Raw genomic sequence first — 24,872 nt, forward strand, 5'->3', positions numbered from 1 at the left:
CTTTGGCTGGCTCTGTGACTCAGTTTACCGAGTTATACACAGCAAGGGAGGGACAAGAAGGTAGCAGTGAGCCTCAGTGCCTCAGCTTTCCAGATGTAACCCCAGAATCCTTCGTTGTATCATTGCCTAAATTCTAACTCTGATTTCATCCAGCCGTTTATAACTTGTTCCCATCCTCCTGACAGCCTGCATTTTTTCCGTTTAAAGGGACCCCCAGACATGCCGCTTCTCTTAGATCAGCACAGACGAGCATGAGCTGGTGCACGTTGCCACCACGAAAGGTAGAGAGGCCTGGGCAGATCAAGAATTACAGCCACTGTGTGATGTGTTCCTAATAAGCACTCTTGCTCCACTGACCCTCTCCCTGTGGGATCCAGTTTCATTCTTACGGCCACTCAGTGCAAAATAAGAATCATTATCCCCGTTTGTCAGGGGAAGAAAGGAGTCTTTGGGAGTGTAAATGAGTTCCCCAAGGTTACCCAACGGGTCAGTGCCAGAATTTGAATCCAGTTCTCTGGCCCCACAGCCCGTGGGAGCAAGGTGGGGCCGAACAAGATTCCACGCAGGTGTTAGTTCAGAACTGGCCCACATATCAGTGTCCAGGCCCTCAGGTTACCTCGAGGTTACCTTGTAATACATGGAAAAGTCCGATGAGAAAGGAGCCCCTTGTAACCTGATCGACGTGTGTGTGAATTATTATCCACCCTAGTATTATTATTCCAGCCTAGTCAGTATTTATTCTCTGTCTGCCGTTTTGAGGCCCAGCGCTTGGGATTAGGTATAGCACAGAGGTCTGAAGCCCACACAGTTATGGCAGGGCTAGGACTCCAGCCCAGGGGCATGTGTCCCCAGAGCCCAAGCTCATGGCCCTTGTATGATGCAGCCTGTGTGTATTCTGGGCCGGCTTTCCCCAGTATGCTGGGTAGCTTTGGGACAGTGACTCTGCTTCTCTGGGCTTCACTTTCTCCCTTCGATAAAAGAAAGTGGATGAACAAGATGGTGTCCAAAGGCCCTTCTCATTCTGATGCTCTCTGCTCCTGGACCAGCCCTTGTAAAAGACATTGTGACAAAGGCAGAGAGTTTAAAAGATCAAACAGTGTGGAGGGACCAAAAACCAGCAGTGAGACCCAAAATAGGCCAGAGTGCCTCGGATTTTCATTCCATGTGGTTCCTAATAGCAGTGTTGACCTTCTGTCCCCATCTCCAGCCCTTGGCAGCTAATTTGGATTCCCAGCTCCTGCTGCGAAGGGACGGCATAAAGGCAAACTAATATTTTAATAGCTGCCAAATTGGTCCTGACTGTTCCTGTAATTAAATGAAGGCGAGTGTTGTGTTCACCATTTCTCCTTGCTTTCCTGCAAAAATAAAGTAGATGCAGCGAAAGACACGCAGTCCCATTATCATTTCCCAGTTTGCCTCTGTAGGGCGAGAGGAAGCAGGTGCCCTAAAGCCCACTGTCAGCCTAAATAGGTCCTTGCAAAACGTGTCCTGGCTGCTCTTCAGGGAGCATCGGAGAAGTTTCCTGGATGTCAGCAACCTGAGTGTTGGGGGAGGCCTCACAGGGGCTAGGAAGGGAACCAGCCAGAATAGGGCTTCTTCTGGCACTTTGTCTGCTTCAGTCCATCTGAGCTCTCTTGCTGTTTCAAGGTTCCCAGGCCCCCGTGCTGATCCCAGGGACACCACGAAGTGCAGGGGCCGGCCCATGAACGGAGGAGGCCCAGCCCCTGTGTTGAAATGCCGGCTGGCCCATGTGGTGGCCACAGGACTTCAACCACTGGCTTTGACTCTCCAAGCCTCTGTTTCCTCATCTTCATAAGATGTAAACAGGGATATGGAGACTGTGGAGGACGGAGTGTCCTCACTGGTCCCCGGAAGGCCCTGAGCCTGGTGCTTTCCAGCATGTTGTCTCAGGGATACTTCACCTGGCTGGTGCTACCCATCTTCGAGATGAGTCCAACTGAGGCTTGGAGAGTTGCTTTCACTCGCTCAAGGTTCCACAGCTAGCGGACAGCAGAGCTGGGACTGGTAAGGCCTGATTTTACCACACTGTGATTAATGACCACGTCTGAGAGGACCTGTGGGTTTATGTTCTTGGGGTGTACAGATGAAAGAGAAAAATCCTGCCAGCTCTAAGCAGAAGTATGCTGAAAGGGGTGGGGGAAGGGAGAGCAGGTCCTTCCCCTACGCTCTAGAGTCAGCATACCCCTGAGTGTGCTCTCCATCCACGAGGGGCATGCGAGATGGGTTCAGGTAGTTCACAAAGAGGCGTGCTGGGGAGGCTGGGTCCTGATCGCAAGTGCATCAACAACAACTTATATAATTAGCCATCTAACCCAGGATTTCATAGCAGTGATGCTTAGAATAAGACTAAGTTTAAAAAAAACAACTGTTGAAGCTATTCAAAGTTGATGTAGAGAAAATTATTAAGGGGGCTTTCCTAAAGGTACTACACATAAAGCCCAGGACTCAGCATGTAGGAATCAAGGCTCTGGCTTCTAGGTGTGTGACCTTGGCTGAGTGACATCAAGCGCCTGTGTGTTGAGTTGTTACAGGAATTCAGTGGGTGAATATAGGGATAAACTCTTGGAACAATCAGTTGGGTTGTTAAGTTAGACACAATGGTGATGGAGAAGAATCTTAAAAATGGCGTGCGTATGACTGTTTTGCAAGCACTCCTGCCGTTCTTATGGAAACAGTTAGCATTTGACATGTAAGAAGGCTAGGCCAGTAGGAAACCAGGAGCGTCCCAGCCCTGATGTCGGAAGTGACATCAGCAAGTTTCTTCCAGCTGTCAGGTCTGGACCCCACCTGCTCTAAACAGCATGCCCCCCGCTGTTCAGCAGCCCTCTCTCTCTCTGACATTGAACTCATCTTCAGGCCCAAACCTCCCTTGATGTATAAACAGGCAACTGTTGAGCCAATAGTTGGCAAATCCATTGAAAGCCTGGCCAGAAACCCCCTCCAAGCAAATCTGCACTCAGGAGGCCCTTTGGTGCCAACTTGCTTATCAGGAGATGGGCTCTCTCCGCAGCTGTCTTACAGCACCATGATTGATGTGAGGAGATAATTAATATCTCATTTCCAATGGGGAAAGCAGATTGCATCTCCCCTTTGCTTCTCTTAAACCCAACCAGTGCATTTATCACTGTTTGCATGTTCACTTGATTTAATCCAATTATACAGCCATGTCAAAATACAGCTTAGCATCACCCCAGCACCTACACAAAGCTGTGTCCACATCTCCTTTCTTGGCCCCCATGAGCGTTTTGAGGTCAGCTTGGGAACTTTTCTTTTCCCAAAACAATACACCTCAAAGGTAGACAAAAGAGTAGGAGAAAAGTGTGTTCATGGTATCATCTCTGTGAGGTGGAGTGTGATTTTTATTTTTTTCTGTGCTTTCTCTTTCTGCTCCAAGCTTTCCACGAAGGAAATGCATTGCGTTTATAAACAGAACAAAAGGCAGTAAACATTGTTTTTTAAAATGTGGAGGAAATTGTGGAAAACCAGTTAGCCCTCAGCAGACCTGTGGACTCTTGGAAGCAGAAGCTGGTTGGGGGCCCTGAGTGCCATGAAGACTGTGTGGCCACAGAGTCAGGGGATTCTGGGTCCCAGGATTTGGGCCACTGATTCAGCATTTCTTCTCGTCTTCTTCCCCCACCCCCCACCCCCACCCTTGGATATCAAACACAAGTCTGCTTTCTTCGCACAAGGCAGTAGTAATAGTCACATGTGAAGGGTTTCCTGTGAGCCAGGGACTGTCCTAAATGCCTTACTGAGGTCACTTCTTTCAGGTCTCAAAACCACCCCATGATGCAAATGTAGTCATAGCAGGCCCAGTGTTCAGATGGGAGCACAGAGACCAGCCAGGTTAAATGCATGGATTGTATGTGGGGAGGCAGACTGGAACCCAAGGTGTCTGGCCCCAGGGTCTGCACTCCTAGCCTCTGTCTCCCACTGACCCCCACAGCATGTTCACTGTGGGGCTTCCCGCCACGTGCAGGTAGATGATCGATTCCCACCCACTAGTAAGGTGGGGCCCACCTCTCACGCACTTGGCCTACACGAGTGTGTCGGCAAAGCTGAGCATGTCCCTATGGCTGTCACGCCAGCCACCATGACTTCTTCCCATTCATTTGGGCTCTTGAACATGCCGTTTTCCTCCCCAGTAAAGCTCTCCCCCCACTTCTTCCCCCCAACTCTTCAGATGACCGAGTCCTTCTCATCCTTGACATGAAGCTTCACTGCCACCTCATCAGTGAAGCCCTTCCCCAACAACCTTCACTAATGATGTCCCTGTCTCTTTTTTTTTCTGTCACTGCACCCCTGAGTTTTTTCATATAGCACTTACTACAAACATCTAATTACATATGAATGTGTTTTTTGTGGCTCTTTGTGTCTATTTACTTAGTTATTGAGAGCAGGAATATAGCTCAGTGGCTAAAAGTGTGGGATCCAGAGCCTGAGCACTAAGGTGAGAATCACTCCCTTGCCACCTGCCACCTGCCACTAGCCAGCTGTATGGCCTTGGGGAAATTACTTAGCCTCTCTGTGTCTCTGTTCCTTCATTTGTAAAATGAACCTTCATAGGGTTGTGGTAAAGACTAAATGAGAGAATATGGATTTAGTGTGAGGAATGGGATCTGGAAAATAGCAGGTGCTCAGTAAATGGTAGGCGTTATTACTTCTGTTTTTTCTCTCTCTCCCTGGGAGATGGAGAAGGACAGGATGATGTCCATCTTATTCCAACCATATTCTCAGCACGCAGACCTGGAGTACTGAAGACACGATTTGGAGCCCCTGAATGAGCGAATGCTCCAAGTTCCCTTGTTCCTCCAGATACTGCAGAGTAGAGGCATGACAGTTGACCCCAGCTCAGGCCAGGAAAGGGACCTCCCAGTCTGGGCCTGGGAGAAATGACCAGCCGGGCCCCTGTGGAGCTGCCAGACTAGGTCCCACTGAGCTGAATCTTTGCTGACTGGTAGTATGGAAGGATGATGTATTCATGCTGCTCACACAGAATTAGAAAGAGGCCCATGACCTTTGTCACCTCCACCAGCACAGCCGTGGGCATTGCTTACGAAAATAATCACAGGAGAGAAAGTTCGCTGTGTGGGGCTTGGGGGCTCTGTCCTTGGTGCTGAAATATCATTGCTTTTCTGAACATAGAGCTGTCTCCTTAGCTCTGGAGGCGCCCTGCCCATTCCTGTGTACCAAATCACAGGAGAGAGAAGAGAAGAGAGAAAAATTGTAAATGTGTAGCTTGATGAAGGAAAAATATTAAGCATTTTGGTGAACATTTATGGAGCACTTACAGTGTGCTGAGCACTATGCTAAGCCCTTTCTATGTATAATCTCAGTTAAACTTGAGCACCAACACTCTGAAGTAAGTGTTACTATCATCACTATTTTCCATGTGAAGTCACATGTTCATGTTGTCCAAGGTTGGTGGCCTACTCAGCACTTGAGTCATGTAGTCCAGAGCTTGGCCCCTGCATTATATGGCTGTCACGTGTCAGCACATTCACATAGCTGGCTGATTTCATACAATGTGGGTTTTCATGCTTTGTCCCATGACTTTACTTTTCAACTAAAATGCTTAGGTTGTACTTATGCTAAAGGAGTAATCTGGATTCAGTGACAGATCACTGGACAGAGAAAGAGAAGGGGAGATTTTTTTCCTAGGCTATGTGTCTTTGGATGACTTTGAATCATACATCCTCTCTGTGTTGGGTTTTTTTTTCAATCTATAGAATGAATTATATTAGCTGATTGCTAAGATTCCTTCTTACTCAGACACGCTGTAAAATCTGAGGAGCAGAGCTCTTCCTTTTCGAACTCATTATAGGACGAGACAGTTCTGGAATAATTCCACACTCAATTAATATGCCGAGATTATAGGCCAGGGAATTAGCTGAATTGAGAGACTTCTTCATTGTCTCCTTTTTCTGAGATCATTTTCAAAGGCTACAGAAGGTTTCTTAACTGACCCCTTCACACACAGATGAGAATCAGGACCCCTGTCCCCTTCCATCCAATTTCCTTTGATGCTCAGCTGAGTAGAACTTGGTCCCCACGACATCTCAGTAGAATCATATTTAGTTATGACTTTGTTCCATATTGTGCCAGTAGAGAAAGTCTCTGGAAAGCAAACCGCCCATTCCTGAAAGCCTAGGAGGTAAAACCAAATGCAATTGATTGCCTGTTTGCCCTCAGGTAGTCTGTTCTGAAGACAGAAGTCCTTGTGAGGTCTGGTAGAAAGCCTCTTCCAAAACCAACAATGAGCCCTTTTCTCTCAGTGTTGTCATTTGAGCACAGTGTCTTTTTGAGATAGTAGAAATTCTCAGATCCTCCCTTTGGATCCTTTTACAAGGACCCTGGCAAATCAGGACGGATGAAGAATGGCAGAGCAGTTAAGAGCTTGCGTGGATTCATACAGACCTATATTCGAGTCCCGGACTGTTAGCTGTGTGACTGTGGGGGACAGAGTGCACTTAACCTTCTTGTGATTGAGTTCCTTTGTCTCTTGGAAGTATGTTGGAAGGATCAGATACCTGGTTAAGGGCTGCTACTTCCTTATTGAACACCTGCATGGCTGTTACTCTTTCCTTTATTCGTTGGCTCAGTAAGTACTTACTGAGCACCAACTGTATGCCAGGTACTAGTCTAGGCAGTAAGGATAGGTCTGTGAACAAAAATAGGCAAAAAAATCTCTGCCCTCTTCGGGCTTATATCTAGTAAGGAGAGAGTAAACTAAATATGTATATGGTACTACAGACTTTTAAATGATATGGAGAAAAATAAAGCATGAAATGGTGGTCACAGATGTGAGGGATTGTGGGAGGGTGCCATCGCTAGGTAAGAATGGGTTGCTGTGTAATGACTGGGTGGTCCATTGCTGGAATGAACAGTGGTTACTGAATACTTTGCAGGGGACGTTGTAAACCTCATCTGTCCGACTTTCACAGTTGACTCAGGAGGGTGTCAGCACAAGTGTCATGGAGCTCCCCTCCAGATGAGGAAACTGGCAGTCCAGAGAGTCAGGCCACCTCCGTATCTCACCATCTGTGAAGACAGAGTCGGGATTGGTACACAGACCGTCTTTTTGTCTGTTCTGTATTTCCACCTGTTGACTCACTTGCCCTCACATAACTTCGTCCCCTGGAAATGAAGCTAAAGAGAGGAGGGTGTCATTGGTCATATTCTGTGTGTTGGGCCCATTGCTTAAATAAATCCGCTCTCCACCCCTCAGGTCAGAGGTTCGCACACCCTTGACTGCTGAGCCGGCATTTAGGAGAAGACACACCCAGGTCTTTGCCTCCTTACCTTCGTTTCCAGCCATTCCCTTTCCCAAGTAATGACAAATGCATAGGGCAGAAAACAAAATGCAAATCGCTGCCCAAGCAGCTGATTCCTTTCCCCTGCTAAACACCCAGACTCTGGGCCTCTGCCACTTTATCCCAGTCCAGACCCCCCTCTTAACCCAGGAACCGAGACCTGGGGGGATTGTTTGTCTCTATTTACTCATAATTAACCAAAGCATGCATTTGCAGCTTATCAGTTTTCAAATGCAAGTAAATATAGCAACCAATCTCCCATCCCATGAATATTTCATTTTGGAGATTACTGCATAAATATTGTATTTGGATATTATGGTCTGGGACATCACATTAAAATTGCAAGACGATGCTATTCTCTCACATAATGGAACACAAAATTAAAAGGCTGGTCTATGGAAAGAAAACTTTTGCATGTCCTCCACACCTGTATTTTGGTTTTTTCTCTTTCTGGGTGGGTTAGTCTTGTCTACCACATAAGCTCTGATAGAAGTTACCTAAAATTTAAGTTGTAAACATGGTTAAGTGTCTGCAATATAATATTATTATATGATTAGCATCAGACTGGGCTGAGGTAGGATTTTATTTTCCTAAACTCCGGGGCTCCCTGAAATGGACCAGTGAGAGCTGAGTTTTATGTCAGTCGAGTGATACAGTAAGTCTATTAGAGAACCTTCAACAAGTCACTTCCAGAGAGAACATGGCTTTGCTAACAGCGTGGATTTTGCACTTGGAAACATGTTAGGGAAAGAACAAGAGCCGGGTCTTTGGATACCTGGGTCTTCTGGTTGGCGTGTTTCCTCTGGGTGTCCACAGAAAATTTGTCAGCCTTCTCTGGGATCCCATGTAGCTGTCTGAAAATGCCTGCCCCATGCCATCTTCCTGGGTGTAACAGAGTGACTTAGCGACTGTCACAGCTAGGAAGTACCTTACCATTACCTGACCCATGGTTGTTGAGCTGGGTTCAAGCTAGCGATATGTTTTTAGTCAGAGCACCCTTTTTTTTTTTTTTTAATGAACTTGAGTGCTTTTCAAAAAATGCTTTCTTTACTTTGCTGAGTCCACCCACCCTGTTGTCTTACACCCAGCCTGCCTCAGATGGCTTGCATTATTGGTCCTGGAAGCATTTTATTTTACAGTCCAGACCTAGCCCAACTTTGTCCTGTTACCAAAAGGGAAACTAAGACTCAAGGCCATCACTTTCTAAAGTCACTCAGCTTGTTACTGGTAGAGCTGCACCACCACATAGATTAAAAGCACAATTCAGCAGAATCAAGTCAGCAACATAAAGAAGATGTCGTTTATATATACAATAGAATACTACTTGGCAATGAGAAACGATGAAATCTTGCCATTTGCAACAACATGGATGGAACTGGAGGGTATGATACTGAGTGAAATAAGTCAGAGAAAGACAGATACCGTATGTTTTCACTCATGTGTGGAATTTGAGAAACTTAACAGAAGACCATGGGGGAAGGGGAAGGAAAAAATAGTTTCAAACAGAGACGAAGGCAAATGATAAGAGACTCTAAAATACGGAGAACAAACAGGGTTGGTTGGAGTGGGAGGTGTGAGGGAGAGCGGGAAATGGGTGATGGGCATTAAAGAGGGCACTTGTTGGGACAAGCACTGGGTGTTATTTATAAGCAATGAATCATGGGAATCCACACCCTAAGCCAAGAGCACATTGCATACACTGTATGTTAGCTAATTTGACAATAGATTATATTTAAAAAAAAAAAAAGAATGAAGTCATCAACATATTTTTTTTACACTGTCATCAGTTTTGTTAAGAATTCACTGGATTACATCATGATGCTCACTGAGGACCAGAGGACCAGGTCCTATGGATTTATTATTGAGGTTCCACACACTTGTCCTCCAGTGGATGCTGGTGGATTTGGGGAGACCCACTGGAAGGGCTTCTTTGTAGAATTCAGCATGTCCAGCACAGTGGGACTGTCTCCAGCTTTTATGCCCTGAAGTCTAGGCATCACAGTAGACCTTTCCTGAGTCGCTACCTTGCGCTGTCCCAGGAAAAGCAGAAGGGGAATGTGAGGGTCAGTTATACACATTCCCCCTCTGTTCCCCACACAGTTCCTTTCTGTGAGGAAAGCAGAAAGCGGGAATGCAGGGTCAGTTATAACGAGAACAGCATCTACCTGGTGGGGGTCTGGTAACTCTCACCTGAAGACATGGGGGTGCAAAGGCCTCTAGACACACGACGGCGGGTGCAGAAGTGGAAGAGGGGTGTTTATGTGCCACATCCATGGCTATCTGCTTCCTCTAGGGACTGAGAGGATGCACATCCAGCATGGTAGTGATAAAAGTTTAAATTGTTCAGGAATGTATTAGGACCTTTTCAATGGCAAATGACAGAATCCCATTTCAAAATGCCCGAAGCACGTTACTGCGGAGTCCGGGGTGAGTCAGGCACAGTGGGATCCAGGGTCTCACACAGAGTCATCAACACTGTCCCTCCCGCCCTCTCTATCCTTTCTGTGTTACCTCTTCTACCAAACAACCTGCATACTCGTGGTGACAGCATGGGTGCCAGCTACCCTAGGCTTCCCTTCTCTCCGCTGAAGATGCCAGAGAAGAGCCCTCCTTCCTGGTAGATCCAGCAAGAACCTGGGGCCCGATCTCAGACTTAGCTTGAGTTACTCACCCATCGCTGATCCAGTGATGGCAGCCAGGCACATGGGACACTCTGACCAGCCTGAGTCATGTCGCCACCGCCTGGCACCGGGGGTGGGGCCCAAACCCAAGTTAAGTGGGAGTTGAAGATGGGTGGCTCTCTCAAGTTAAATCAAGCTGTGGGTCCCATAAAAGTGAGGAGTGGATGCAGGGTGGACAGAAACACAGGATAAAGCCTTGAAAACATTATCCTTGGTAGAGGAAGTCAGACCCAAAGAGGCCACATATTGTATGATTGAATCTGTGTGAAATGCCCAGAGTAGGTAAATCCATAGATACAGCAAGAAGATTGATGGTCCAGGGGTTAGAAGGAAGGCGGACAGGGAGTGAGTGCTCAGGGGCACAGGGTGTCCTTTTGGGGTGCTTAAATATTTTGAGACTCCATAGGTGACAGTTGCACAGCATGGCACATGTACTAATGCCATTGAATTGCACACTTTAAAATGGTTGATTTTATGTCGTATGAGCTGGAGAAGCAGCAAGGCCCCTGGGTCAGGAGACCTCTAGATGATAGGTCCCACCCAGTGAGACAGCGTCACCCTTCCCTCTCCCGTCCCCGCGCCAGGCCAGCGCAGTGCCCGGCACACCACCGGTGTGAAACTACCACTGCAGAGGACCTGAGGGTTCACGCCGGAGGGCTTGGTTCTGGTTCGCCCCCACCTTCCCCTCACATCCATTTTACCAGCTCTCTGACCTCTGGTTTCTGAATCTACAAAACAGAAAGTGCCAATCCTGCTCTGCCTGCCTTGTAAATCCCAAACATATATACGCTCTAGAGCGGGCATTATTAATCGGAGGTTCACGGATAGAATTCAAGAGGTCCATAACTTTGGCTGGGAAGAAAGTGATCTTTATTTTCACTAAACTCTAATTGAAATCCAGCTAACTGGAGGTAACAAACCACAGCAGTATTAGCAGTAAGTGTCAGGAATCACATATTTTCATATCGCATTATGGTTGATGCGTACACCTCTAAGTATCATTCATGCTCCCTGCTTCTGCAGAATTACAGTCGTTATTAGACCTGCCACAAGATCTCGTTATCTCGTGTGTTACAAAAGAAACACTCATAAATTTGGTGTTTTGAAAAATATTTTGTAATCCTGTATGTAATGTGTGAATCTGAAAGCATACAAATTACATTGTATCTTTGGGGGTTTTTTTTAAATATTTTTTAATACTACGTATTTTGAGGTATGCCTTTAAGAGCATTATTCCAAGATGAGTACTTGCAGGCTGCATTCACCAAACTGCCAAGGCGTTCCTGGCATGAAAGGTGATTTCACACGGTGTGGAAGGAGGAGGTGGACATAGCAGGTGGTCGTTGTCATGCACTTGTGGGGGGTAAGCCCCCTAAACCTTTTACGCATCAGGGTCCTCATTTGTAAAATGGGCATAAAGACAGTGCCTGCCTCATGGGGACATAGTGACCTGTCTCACTAGTGTAGATCAAGTGACAAGCTACACACCGGGTCCCTGGCTCAGTACTTGGCACAGAGTAGAGGCACCTGGGTAGCTCAGTCCGTGAAGCATCCAACTCTTGGTTTCAGCTCCGATTATGAGCTCACAGTTTCATGAGTTTGAGACCCACATGAGGCTCTGCACTGACAGCGTGGAGCCTACTTGAGATTCTCTCTCTCCCTCATTCTCTCTCTGCCCCTTCCCTCACTTGCTCACTCTCCCTCTCAAATAAACATTAAATAAATACTTGGCACACAGTAAGTGCTCAATACATGCTTTTACTGACATGATTATGGTGTCATTTGGATTCTGTGCACCTTAGGGCTAAGGGTTACCTTGTCTTTTGCAGGTTCATCCGAAAACAGGGTCTGGACCGACTGTTCCTGGAGTGTGACGCCCACATGTGGCGCCTGGGGGACCGGCGAATCCCAGAGGGCATTGCTGTGGACGGAGGCTCGGACTGGTTCCTGCTGAACCGGAAGTTTGTGGAGTATGTGACATTCTCCACAGATGACCTGGTGACCAAAATGAAGCAGTTTTACTCCTACACCCTGCTTCCTGCTGAGGTGAGTGTCTAGGGAAAAGTTCCTGAGCCAGGTAAGAGCCAGCTCTGGCCTTCACAGCAAAGCAGATGCCGAAGGTTTGCTGAAGGTTTTGCAAAGCACTGCTGGGTCCCGTACGTAGTCCTGCAAACGTCCAGATGGAGGTGCAGAACTGCATCCGCCCCCAGGGTCCTCGCTGTCATAGCCGGCCCCTGTCCCCTCCAGTCTGCATGGAGGGTGGATGGACTAGACAGACACACAACACTGCCACCAGCTGTCCATGCAGCATATTTGTGCAAAGTAGAGAAGGCAGTCCTTCCTTGAGACTCTTGGCTCCTGTCAGTCATAAAATTGTCACTGATCATATGCTGATTTTGATAGAAGAAGACACTTCACTGCCATTTTCCAGAAAACTTTGATAAAAGAAAGAAAATAGAAACCTCTTATACCTACAATATTGATGGTGTCCCACTAGGGTTGTGCAGTGTGTAACCTGCACAACTGTCTATGCTGGCTCTTTGAAGACACACCCACATCAACTTTTGACAGATCCTCTACAGTCACCAATCCTGTAATAACCACTTTTTCAACATGAAGAATCCCTTTTCTAATTTTGAGGGTGGTTTTTAATCATTTCCTGACAGACATTAGTGTTGGCCTCATCAGTCACAATGGAAATTCCAGTGATCTCAATGACAGAGGCCAGGGCTTCTGCTGGACCTGCACTAGCCCCTGCATTGACAGCCGCTGAGACGTAGCATTTCCTGATGGCTTCTGGAAGCATTTGAAAAGCTCCAGGGACCCTGTCACCACTTTGCAGACTTCATGGGGGGGGGGGGTGTCTTTGTTCAGACTGCTGTAACAATACAATAGAGTAGGTGACTTTTTTTAAATTTTTTAATATTTGTTATTTATTTTTGAGACACAGAGAGAGACAGCACGAGCAGGGGAGGGTCAGAGAAAGAGGGAGACACAGAATCCGAAGCAGGCTCCAGGCTCTGAGCTGTCAGCACAGAGCCTGGTGTGGGGCTTGAACCCACAAACTGTGAGATCATGACCTGAGCCGAAGCCAGACGCTTAACCGACTGAGCCCCCCCGGCGCTCCAGTAGGTGGCTTTTAAACAACAAAAGTGTACCTGCCATGCTTCTGGAGGCCGGAAGCCTGAGATCGGGGCGCCCGAGTGGTCAGGTTCTAGCGAGGGCCGCTCTTCTGGGTTGCACAGAACATACTGATGGCTTGCATTGTGCTCAATCCCAGAAGGGGCAAGGGAGCTCTCTGGGGTCCCGTTTATCAGGGCACTAACACCCCTCATCAGGGCCCCATCCTCCTGGCCCAATCACCTCCCGAAGGCCCCCACCTCCTAACCCCATCACATTGCAGGGCTAGGACTAAAGCCACTGAGTTTTGGAGGAGATGCAGACACGCAGTGCATTTCAGAAGCCCTGTTGTGTAAGAGTGCAGGCAGCCCCAGCTCCTTGCGGAAGTGAGAGGGGACCCTGTTCTGAAATGTGGCCACTGACAGGCCATGAGCTTTCTTCTCAGACCTGGACTGAGGGGTTCTGGATTCAGCCTCCTGACCTCCAGTTCCCTGTCATCCTAATTTCTGACTTCAGGAAACTCCAGAGCGGGTTCCACTTCTGTTGAGCCCATAACCCCTCCCGTGAGTGGTCGGCCATTACTTGCTGGCTGCGCCGCAGGCTCAGGCTGTGTGTCTCGGCCAGACAAGACGGTGTATCTCATTTGATGGTTTCCGCATCCCTCACCGACATCTGGAGCAGTGCCAGGCTGACAGGGTTGACTGCCCACGTCACTCCAGAGGGATGATGGGCTTGTCACCACTGAGCCAGGTTTTACTACTCTGCACACACATTAGGTAATCAGCTTTTAATCCTATTTCAGCGAAAATCACCTTTTCTCTCAATGTCGATAACCTCCTCATCCATTATCTTCAGGGAATTTCTGTATCATTATGAAAGGACACAGGGCAATTGGTAATTGGGAACTTCTCCCTACCGCTTGATGGAGAATAGGTGCCTCAATGGCTTGTAGACAATTTAAACTTAAAATCCAGATTCACACGCATATGTCACTTAGCACAGGGAAGGGCAGCTGGGGGTGGTGGGTGGAGGCCCGTTTTGCCCGTCCCCTCGTCGAGAAGGGCCTGTTTGGGGGCTCTGGTTGTTTAAATCAAAGCAGCCATCCTGATGCTGGCTGTGTCTCAGCCCTGCCCCAGCACACACAGGCACTTAACACTCCTGCATCCATGCCTTGCCCTCCCTTCTCCTAGACCCCCTCTAGGATACCAGCTTAGAGCGAATCTCAAGGCTGAACTATAAATTTGTTAGAGGCAGACGTGTATCCCCGGAACAGCTTCCCCTGGGGAGCAGACAGCAGAGAGAATGTATCTGCCCAGTATCTGGCGTTATAAAACAGTGTCCAAAGGAAGTCTGCCTGTCTGTCTGTCTGTCTTTTTCTCCCCCCGCTCCTCCTCTCTCTCCTCTTTCTTCACTTTCAGCATTGCTTTTTTCTCAGATTCCTAGGACAGGTTGGCCAAGAGTCTTAGGATTGCAAGAAACAATGGAGCCTGGTTCAGGACCATGGACAGCGCGCAGCCCGGCCCCGCCCCTCCCTGTGTTTTAGCCACACCCCTGTGGCTGCGGCAGGAGCGGGGCCGGGACACCTTTCAGCGCCCCCTCCCCCGGGACTGGTACATCCATGGATCCGGCTTCCTTTACCGAGGGGTGAAACCCCAGGACACAAGTCCTTGTCTAGATATCTCAGACAGGAGTCCCCTTGGTTTCAGATCTATTTGCAAAGCATGAGCCCTTTCGGCCCAAGGTTTTCCGGAAACTTGTCCCCACGTCTCCTCTGGGTCCCATGGGTTGGCATAACCTGAGGGACTTGTCCTCTCTGCCGGGCAGACAGATGTCGTGAATGATAGGACACGTCTTGCAGTCAGATTGTAGACTGCTGGGGAAAGACCGTCGAGAGAAACCCTCAGCATGAGACTTGTAACAGAATGAAGCCGCTGGGCCGAAATGGGCCGCGTAGCCTGAGCTGGACCAGGCTGGCAGCTGACCCCATGCGCAGAGAGAGCCGCCGCGTGTCCAGGAGAGTCCCTGCGCAGTCAGGTGGTCCTGGAGGAGGGGACCCCCCCCCCCGTCCTCGGCACCCTCGAGGGGGGCCGGAGGAGGTCTCAGGCGGGCCCTGTCTCCCCACAGTCCTTCTTCCACACGGTCCTGGAGAACAGCCCCCACTGCGACACCATGGTGGACAACAACCTGCGCATCACCAACTGGAACCGCAAGCTGGGCTGCAAGTGCCAGTACAAGCACATCGTGGACTGGTGCGGCTGCTCCCCCAACGACTTCAAGCCGCAGGACTTCCACCGCTTCCAGGTGAGCCCGAGGCCGGGCCACGGGTCCTCCCGCCCTGCGCTTTCCGCCCCGGCAGGCCGTGATGCTGTGGCTGCCCGATGTCCATCACTTACCCCCAGGCCACAGCAGTTTTCGCCACTTGGCCTGTGTTGATTCATGAACCCCACGTCAGCCTTGTAAGATACGTAGAGAGTGGTATTGTCTTTTTTTTTATGTTTATTTTTGAGAGAGAGACAGAGTGTGAGCAGGGAAGGGGCAGAAAGAGAGAGAGGGAGCCCCACAACCTGAAGCAGGCCCCAGGCTCCAAGCTGTCAGCACGGAGCCCCACGTCAGGCTCGAACCCACAAACCGCAAGATCCTGACCTGAGCCAAAGTTGGACACTTAACTGACTGAGGCACCCAGGCATCCCGAGATATTATTATCGTTACTCTATTTTAGAGATAGAGAAACTGAGGCATAGAAAGGGGAAAAAAAACCTCGAGGTCCCATAGGCCAATGTAGGTTTCCAAATCCATTTCTCTGAACTGCATTTCAATCAGAATCCCCTAAAATACTCCGTAAAAATACATTTCTGGGTTCAAAGTTGAGGGTACCGAGGGCAGAGTTTCTCAACCTCAGCACTGCGAATACGGTAGCTGGTAGTTCTCGGTTGGGAGCAGGGGGAACTGTCCGTGCAGTGTTGGATGTGAGACTACGTCCCTGGGTGCCGGCCCCTAGACTAGCCACACACTCCAGCTGTGACAACCAGAGATGTCATCCATCATCGCCAGATGTCCTCTGAGGGCAAACTCACCGCCACTTGACAATTCCTCATCTCTGCTGAGGTCCAGGAATTTTTATTTTGCTGTGTTACTCTCTGGAAAATGCTGATGAGCACACCATGCTCTCTGAACCTCAAGACGTCGGAAGAGGTAGACGCGTGAATTGCCGTCACAGTGTCTCGGCACAGCCTAGCGACTTACGGTTCTGCGAGAGCAGAGGCGGGGATGATGAATGTTCCATCTGCTTCCCTGAGCCCCAAGGATGCTTGGCCCCCAGACCCCTTCAGGATGGCGGCCTCTTCCCATCCTGCGTGAGTGCCGTCCCGCTCCGTCCTCACCCCCCTCACCGTGCGCTGGCCCTGGCTGCCGAGAGAGCAAGCAGAATGCACCAGAATGGTAAACACATCACCCGAGGTCACCCGTGGAGACAGGATGCTTCTTCCCCAGCCGCTAACACGCAGGGAGCTCAGGCGGATAACCCCGGCTGCGATGCCCCCGCAGACTCACTCTGGCATGTAACCACGCCATCCACGGGGGGACATGGGCCACCCAGGCCACCGGAATGAGCTTCCAGTCTCTTGGCAGGCTCCTCAGCGAGTGGTCCCGAGGCCACAGGCATAAGCATCACCAGGGAGCTGTTAGAAGTCCGGAATCTCTGCTCCTGCAGCTGGACCGGGTCAGAATCTGCATATAAATAAGATCCCCACGTGGACAGGGAGGCTGTTTATGTATCGGAAGCACAGGGGTAGGAGTCTGTCCTGTACCAGGCTCTGTGCCAGGCCCTCTGGGGGCCTTGGCTTCCCCGGGGTAGGCAGCACCTCCATTGTGCAAGTGGGGAAACTGAGGCACAGAGGGGCTAACTTTCTTGTCCATGGACACGGAGTGGAGCGGCAGGCCTGGAGGTCCCTCCCGGGTGCTCCCGGTTGCAGACCCGGGCCTTTTCCCCCAGACCCCGCTGCCACCCTGTTCTGTCCACCGAGGTGCAGAGCACAGGGTTTCATCTCGTTACTCACCTCCGTAAGCGGTTGCTGCAGTAACTATTTTTTTAGGCCTGTTTTTGGTGGCAGATGAAGAGCTACCCAGGGACCTCCTCAAACCCATGTAATTTAGGTTTGAACCTGGGTGACATTTAATTCCTTTGTCCGTGAAGAAAGGATCCGCTGAGCAGAAAGAGGGTTGTCGGGGGAATCGCTGACCTATTCAAAAGTTTTGTTTTTTAATCCCACTTTTGTAGAAGACCAGGCTGTTTCCCTCGAAGCAACGGACCTTCATCCCTTAGAGCACGTGCCGTGGCGGTTCGTGGGAGCGCTGCCCCCGGAACATCGCGGTCTCGGACCGACGAGCTGACACGGGGACCCCGCACGTGCTCACAGCTATTTCCTTCACAGTAAACACAGATCAAGAATATCCCCCAACATCTAGACGCTAAGAAACTGCTGCCTGTAAGGAACTGAGAGTTCTTGTTCAAAGAAGAGTGATAAATATAGAAACGTGCCCTTTTAGAAGATACAGCTGTGAATAAAGAATCACAAGCAGAGGAGGGAGGCTGCCCGGCCTCTGAGTCCATCCTCTGCCTCGAGAACATGGAGACCTAGAAGCCCCTCGCAGCGGGCTTCAGGGGGCAGTGGTAACAGTCACGTTATAGTACCAGCTAACAGTGTGCCAGACTCCGTGCGAACTACGTATATTAGCATACCCATTTTAAGGATGAGAAGAAAGCTGAGGCACTGGGCGATTTGCCTAAAGACATACATAGTTAGGAAGTAGCAGAGTAAGGATCTGACCCCAAGTGATCCCTTTCCAGCACCCCGCCCCCAGGGAGGGTGAAAGTATCACTAAATACTGTCCATGAACCACCACAGGGTGCATGAAGCAGAGAAGCGAGGAGATATTCAGAATAATACCAAGGATGTTTGCTTTGGGGGCTTCCGGCTTACTCAGCAGCTCAGTCCTGGGACGGTGCAGTGGAAACAGCTCGGGTTTGAGAGTCATCAGATGGGGGTTCGAATCCTCCGCTGTGTGAGTTTGTACATATCCCTTCGGCCCTCTGAGCACGGTTTCCTTCTGTGTCCGATGAAAGTCCTAATGCCTGCTCGGCAGAGTTGAGAATTCGAGGTGGTGACATGGACGCAGTGTTCAGGGCATAGTATGTGCTCAGTGGCTTTTATGGTCCTTGGTGCGGTTGATCCACCGCAGTGAAAACAGTGCCAGACCCGGCTTAAGGTCAGTAATAGCGCTAGCCCACTAGCTCCTCAAGGGAGGGCTGGGTTTTCATTGTTTGCATAGCTCGAGAATGGGGGTCACTAAACTACACCCTCTGCGCTAAATCCAGCTCACGGCCTGCTTTTGTAAATACGGTTTTCTGGAACACAGCCGCACCCCTGTACTTACCCTGGCTGCGTTTGCTCCGTGGCTGCCTTCACACAGCCGCGGAAGGAAGAATGGAGTCCTTGCCGAGCCGGCAGTATTCTCTGCGTGGCCCGTGGTGGACCCCCACCCAGACCGTGGTATTCGAGCCTGGTAGATCACAGGGGGCCCAGTATTTTACTTCTTTATCCTCAGCCCTGCATCTTCATCCTGCCTTGGCCATTATCTTGCTGTGTGGCCTTAGATAAGTCCCTTTCCCTCCCTGGGCCTGTTTCTTTGAAAACTTAAGTTTACGTAAGTGGTTTTTGAGCACTGCCCCCATGATCACCTGAGAAGCGTTGTTGCCGCCAGATTCCCAAACCTTGTCTCCAGAGCTATTGACTCTGTAGGCCTGGGGACGGACCCCCAAATCTGAATTTCTTAAACCTGCTCAGTTGACTGGTGTGTAGCCCACTCAGGCGTCATTTACGTTATCCTCGAGTCATAAAAGAATCCCCTCGAAAACCTGTTAAGAATGTAGAGTCCTAAGCCTCCCAGAGATTCTTCTGACCCCTGCCTGTGGGAGTTCCTTTCGAGTCTGTAACTCAGCCGCAGTGCCCAGGAGGTAACAGGGACTGGTGGAGGCTGCGGTGAGCTTAGGAGCCCATGCCCGTCTAAAGGGACAGCTCCCTTTCAGCTTTTTTATTCTATTTTTTTATTTTAGAGCGTGCAGGCAGGGAAGAAGGGCAGAGGGAGAGAGAATCCCAAGCGGGCTCCACGCTCAGTGCAGAGCCTGCCGCCGGGCTCCATCCCATGACCCTGGGATCATGATGAGTCACAATCAAGAGTCAGGCGCTTACCTGACCGAGCCACCCTGGCACCACGGCTGCTCTCCAGCTTCAAGCAGTCGTTCCCATGTAGAAACACGGGCCTGGATGCTTCCAGATCTGTTTCTGTTTAAAGGAAAGCTAAAAGTTGTTTCTGTGAACTCTTGTACTTTTTAAATATTGCCAGCTAATCCAATCTGAAAACACTCCGCTGGACAACTAAAATCTATCTGTAGGCTGTATTTGCCCTAGACCTCCAGCTAAATGATTCCGGAGACCCATCTCAGCTATAAACATCTAGGACGTAATTTATTTAACAGACATTTAAATGATGCTTACTCTGTGCCCGTCGTTGCTTTAAATGCTCTCCAAATATTAACTCATTCAGTCCTAACACACTTGTTAGGATCTCCACTTTACAGATGGGGAGACTGAGGACAGAGAGGTTAGTAAGTGTCAGAGCTGGGATGTGGATCCAGAAGGGGTGGCTGGCGGAGCGCGCCCTGCTCCCCAGACTGCCCCGCCCTCCCCCCACCCCCCTCCCTGACTCCGCTCTTTTTATCCCATGAGCACAGCAGACAGCCAGGCCCACCTTCTTCGCCCGAAAATTCGAAGCCGTGGTGAACCAGGAAATCATCGGGCAGCTGGACTATTACCTGTACGGGAACTACCCCGCGGGCACCCCGGGCCTCCGCTCCTACTGGGAGAACGTGTACGATGAGCCGGACGGCACCCACAGCCTGAGCGACGTGGCCCTCACCTTGTACCACTCGTTCGCCCGCCTGGGCCTCCGACGGGCCGAGTCGTCGCTGCACGTGGACGGGGAGAACAGCTGCCGGTGAGCGTGGGTGCCGGAAGGGGCGCCGGGTGCAGGGGGTGGGGGGGGGCGGCACCGCGCCGGCAGGGGGCGCTGCGTGGGGACCTCGGGCCGCAGTCACGGGGCTCACCTCTCCCAGCCCCCCTGGGTCCCCCTGGGCCTGAGAAGTGTCTGACCCAGCCCAGGGGCCGGCGTTCTTCCGCTCTCAGCCACGTCACACTTCTGCTTTCTCTCAAGGCCAAGGTTCCCGTTGACCTAATTGTTCCCTTGCAGCGCGTTCATGTTTATGCTCAGTGCCTGTATCTTACAGGGAAGCCTTAGATCACCGTGTCACCTAGGGGTGTTTGTCCAAAGTGGAAGGTAACTGTGAAAATACAGAACTATTTTTTTCCCTTTTTATTACAGAAAATGTCAAGTACATATGAAATAGAGAGTGCGACCCCGGCTCCCATCACCCACTTCTAGCAATCCCTGGCTCCAGGCCAAGGCGCTGGCCTCTTCACCCACGTATCCCTCCTCCCGATAGTTTGATTGCAGCAAATCCCAGACGTCCTATCATTTGAGCGATACATGTTTTAATATGTCTCTCTGAAAAATAAAGACTTCTTTTTAAAACATAACCATACTATCCCTGGCCCCCCTAAAAATGTAACCAGGAGCGTCATTAAAACACAGACCTATTATTTAAGATGTTCACGTACCCCTTAGAGCAGGTCCCAACGGACACTTGGAGAAAGAGTGTTCTAGAATATCTGGAAAGAAGAGGGGAGGGTAGGAAGATCCTTCACCGCGGTCCCCTCCCCCGCCTTCCCGGAAGCCCTCCGGCCCTCCTCTCTTTCTCCGCTGCTGATGCGCATTGCAGATGTTTACATAATGACACCAAGAATTTGGAGTCCTATTTTTTTTTTCATTTGGCGTCAAAATATTCGCCCCTTTTCCTATGCTGCCTTGGCGCTTCCCTAATGATAATGATCCTCTTTAATGCCTGCAAGGATTCTATTGAGTAGAAATTCCGGAGTTTGCCTAATCCCGCCCCTTCCGGTTGCATTGGCAGTCATGGACCATTGTGAATAAGGTTCGGGTGACTGTGCAGAAAGCCTCTTTTCTTTCCCCTTCTATTTTCTGATGATTTCCTTAGGATGGATTCCCAGAAGTGCTTCTAATCACTCTCCCTCTCTTTCGTATTCTCCGTTCTCTTCCTCAATCCACCTCCCTCTTTTAACTACAAAGAGAAAGCTTTTTTATTTTGGGGGGGAGGGAATAACTGTCTGTCTACACTGAGGCCTCCCCCGGTGTCCCTCCTTGCGCTGCCCTTCCCTTTTCTGGGGAGCGGAAGAGGAGAAGAAAGAGGAACTGTTTTGTTCCCTAAAAGCCTGCAAACACGGGAGTGTCGGCCCCGGGGCCTGGTGCATAGCCCGCCGGGCTGCCGCGGACGCCCTGTTCTCTCCTCCGGGCCTCCGACCTCGCCTCTCCCTCCCCGCAAGCTCTGATGGAGTTTGAAGGGAGACCAGCCTGGGTTGGGAGCTCAGGACTGCACTTCGTACCGTTGACCTTGGACAAGTCCTTAGTCTCTGTGCGTCAGCTTCCTTGTCTAGATGCATGTGGGATCAGTAAGGTGGGGTGGGCTTTCACGGAGCTCCTCTCCAAACATGGCCTCCTGAGCTCCGCATCACTGTTATTCTCCCCATTTTAAGTGCTCTGCGTGCTAAGCACTCAGTAAGCACGCATATCACTGTCAGTATCTCAGTTGCCATTATCGTGATGATGCCAAAAGCAGTCAACACTGAGCCCGGTGTGGGAGCCGCACGCTCCGTAGCGGGTATGAACCGCCTGCTCCTTGGCTCTCTGTGTTCCCTATGCCTGGCGCCTCCCCGCACCCCAGGGCCTCTATGAAGTTCATCAGGGGCTCCCCCAAGAGCCCACCCCTCCCTCTCCCAAGCTGACAGTAGTCAGACAGCCCTCCAACACTCTCACTGCAGATAGCTGCCGTGCCCCAGGTCAAGGTCATCGCCAAGTCTTCCCCACGGGCTAGTTTGGGATGGGATCCGGTCCGCAGAACCACCGCGTGCATCCCCGCCGATGACTGACTCAGGGCCTGACTCTCGGGAGGTGAATGTTGCTCAAGAATAGTTTTAGTCCCAGGCTTGATGGAATCTATAAGGTAAATGACCTTATACGAGATTCCAACAGACACCCCCAATTTATTTAGGGTTGTTGAAATATTCTGGTATTTGTTTGGGGATTAAACAAGCCATCAAGTTGCCTTGGGCCTAGAATCCTTTGGCTTCTACCTCATTTTTTATTATAATAGAACCATTGTGCCTTGCTGTGGGCAAAGCGGATGTATTTATGGATGTGCGCCTGCAAATAAATCAGGATAAAGGACCCTTATCCCAAAAGGCGAGAGAGTGAATTCTTGCCTGTGGGGTGTCTGGGGAAATAACGAGTGAAAACTTTATTTCAGGAGCCTCCTTTCCTCTGGGCATTTCATGCAAATTGTCCTTCCTGTTTATAGTATAACCTTTCATAAAACTAATGCTTATTGATTTTTTTCTCATTATAAAATGACACATGTGCATTGCAGAAATTTTTGAAATGGCAAATTGAGAGAACGAAAAAAAATAAATAAAAGTTTGCTTTTGAGCCACCATCCAGAGATAAAGATGTCAGTATTTTAATACCAGGCGCCCAAATCCAAATGCTCTCCAGGGCCAGACAGAGAGCAGGTGTCCGTCAGCGCTGGCCCCCGCGGGGTGGGCTGACCACGCCAGTCTGGAGCACCCGTGGGCCTGGTACTGAGCTCCAGCACATTCTTGCCCTCTGAGAACTGTAGACTTGAAGTTGCAAACCAGTGTTCTGATTTTTCAAGAGAAATTAGGAATCCAGATTTTTGTGGGAATCTAATTTTTTTCAATGCCCACCTTGTTTAAATAAGAAGAAAAACGCCTTTGGGCCACATGGGATGCTTCCGTGGCCCCCTCTGGGTTATACCGTATTGTATCTTGTATATTATATTGCACCTAATTAAAACTACCTCTGTTTTGTAATGTTTGTTTATTTTTGAAAGAGACAGAGCATGAATAGGGGAGGGGCAGAGCAAGAAGGAGACACAGAATCTGAAGCAGGCTCCAGGCTCTGAGCTGTCAGCACAGAGCCTGATGCGGGGCTCGAACTCAATAACCGTGAGATCCTGCCCTGAGCCGAAGTCGTTCGCTCAACCAGCAGAACCACCCAGGTGCCCCTCATCTTGGTTTTAATTGCCTGAGTTCCACATACAGTCAAGAGGAGGTATCACAGGACTTTGTTTTCAGTCCTGGGTTACATGTACGCTAGATCCACCTTAGAAGCAAAAGGGTCAGGAGAAAACCCTTCTAGAATTTTCACTCAGTCAACATGCATTGAGGGAGCATCTCCCATGTGTCAGGCTGTGTGAGGCGCTGGGTACTCAGCTGTGACCCAGACAGACCAGGCCCTGAGCTCAAGGCGTTCCCTTTCTAGTGTAAAGACAGTACTTCACACCTCACAAAAGATCAATACGCATGAATGAAGGTTCTGCTGAGGATGAAGGAAAAGCCACAGGGTAGCAATGAGTTGGGGATTTAAGATTTATTGGACAAGCAAGATCTCTCTGAGGTGGTGACATTTGTGCAGAATGGGAATACAGAGCCAGACATGCAACGTAACAGGAGGAGAGCATCCCCCACAAAAGTTTATCCTGTGCAAAGGCCCTGAGACAGAGATGAGCTTGGCATGTTCAAGAACCCAGCGGCGCCGGGGGGGCTAAGTGGGCTGAGCGTCCAACTTCAGCTCAGGTCATGATCTCACAGTCTGTGGGTTCGAGCCCCACGTTGGGCTCTGTGCTGACAGCTTGCTCAGAGCCTGGAGTGTGTTTTCAGATTCAGTGTCTCCCTCTCTCTCTGCCTCTCCTCTATTTGTGCTGGGTCTCTCTCTGTCTCTCAATAATAAATAAATGTAAAAAATAATAATAATAAAAATAATAATAGAGAATCCAGTGGCCAGAAGGTGAGGGGTTGGGGCAAAGGGAAACAAAATGAGGCTAGAAGGAGAGACAGGGCCTTGTCGGCCACATGGGAGGTTGGGTTTTACCATAGGCATCAAGCAAACCACTTGTGGTATTTAAGCAGTGGACAGTGGATATGGCTACTAAGAATAGGTTACAGTGGACAAAGTCGGAAGGGACAAGGAAGCTCCTGGAAAGGGTCAGGGAAGGCACGACGGTGGGTTGGACTAGGATGCTAGCAGAGCATAAGGAGAAGAGAGGATGGATTCAGGTGGGAACAACAGGATTTCTTGATAGAAGGTGAGGGAAGGCAAGCAATCCAAGACTAACTCCTGGATCGCTAGATCCATTGACGTGACCCCTTAGCAGCCCTCAGGACCCCTGACGGCTTCCTTCTGGAACCACTTCTGTTCCTCTTGACTCACAGGACAAGCTCTCCTACTTCACTGCCCCCGCCCACCTTACAGAACAAACACAGAGTATCACAGTGATGCCATGTAACAAACAGGTCCCAAATCAGTGTTTTGAAATGATCGGCACTGACACAGCACTCGTGTGCGGGTCAGCTGGGTAGTTTCCTGGTCAGAGCCGGTGTCTCTCCTGCATCTACAGCCGGCTGCAGCTCGGGAGTGGGGCTCTGTCGTGCGTAGCCGAGAGTTGTCCGCAGATCTAGGATGCCTTCGG

The 24,872-nt window shown here is 49.9% G+C and overlaps 1 protein-coding gene and 1 long non-coding RNA gene across 10 annotated transcripts in view; one reads left to right on the forward strand and one right to left on the reverse strand.

Annotated features, from left to right (window-relative positions):
* Nucleotides 1-24,872, forward strand: part of XYLT1 (xylosyltransferase 1) — a 291,549-nt gene that overhangs the window by 252,099 nt on the left and 14,578 nt on the right. For 4 of the 5 annotated variants that reach the window (XM_029948068.1, XM_029948067.1, XM_029948071.1 and 1 more), the window contains exons 7-9: nucleotides 11,845-12,061; nucleotides 15,260-15,436; nucleotides 19,926-20,188. In XM_029948068.1, the coding sequence (XP_029803928.1) occupies nucleotides 11,845-12,061; nucleotides 15,260-15,436; nucleotides 19,926-20,188 (657 nt within the window). The remainder of the gene's footprint in view (nucleotides 1-11,844; nucleotides 12,062-15,259; nucleotides 15,437-19,925; nucleotides 20,189-24,872) is intronic. The other variant, XM_029948070.1, reaches the window with a different exon arrangement.
* On the reverse strand, nucleotides 15,762-19,843 carry LOC115298890. Of its 5 annotated transcripts, XR_003911889.1 has the most exons (5): nucleotides 19,690-19,843; nucleotides 19,384-19,476; nucleotides 17,191-18,266; nucleotides 16,685-16,861; nucleotides 15,762-16,382 (listed from the first exon to the last, which is right to left on the reverse strand). It is a non-coding gene; the product is annotated as an uncharacterized LOC115298890 (long non-coding RNA). The 5 variants fall into 5 exon arrangements; XR_003911887.1 differs by having other exon boundaries at nucleotides 19,384-19,843; XR_003911890.1 differs by lacking the exons at nucleotides 19,384-19,476; nucleotides 19,690-19,843 and having other exon boundaries at nucleotides 17,191-17,373; nucleotides 18,082-19,255.

The sequence above is a fragment of the Suricata suricatta genome, chromosome 8 (assembly GCF_006229205.1).
Source record: "Suricata suricatta isolate VVHF042 chromosome 8, meerkat_22Aug2017_6uvM2_HiC, whole genome shotgun sequence".
Classification (NCBI taxonomy): Eukaryota; Metazoa; Chordata; class Mammalia; order Carnivora; family Herpestidae; genus Suricata; species Suricata suricatta.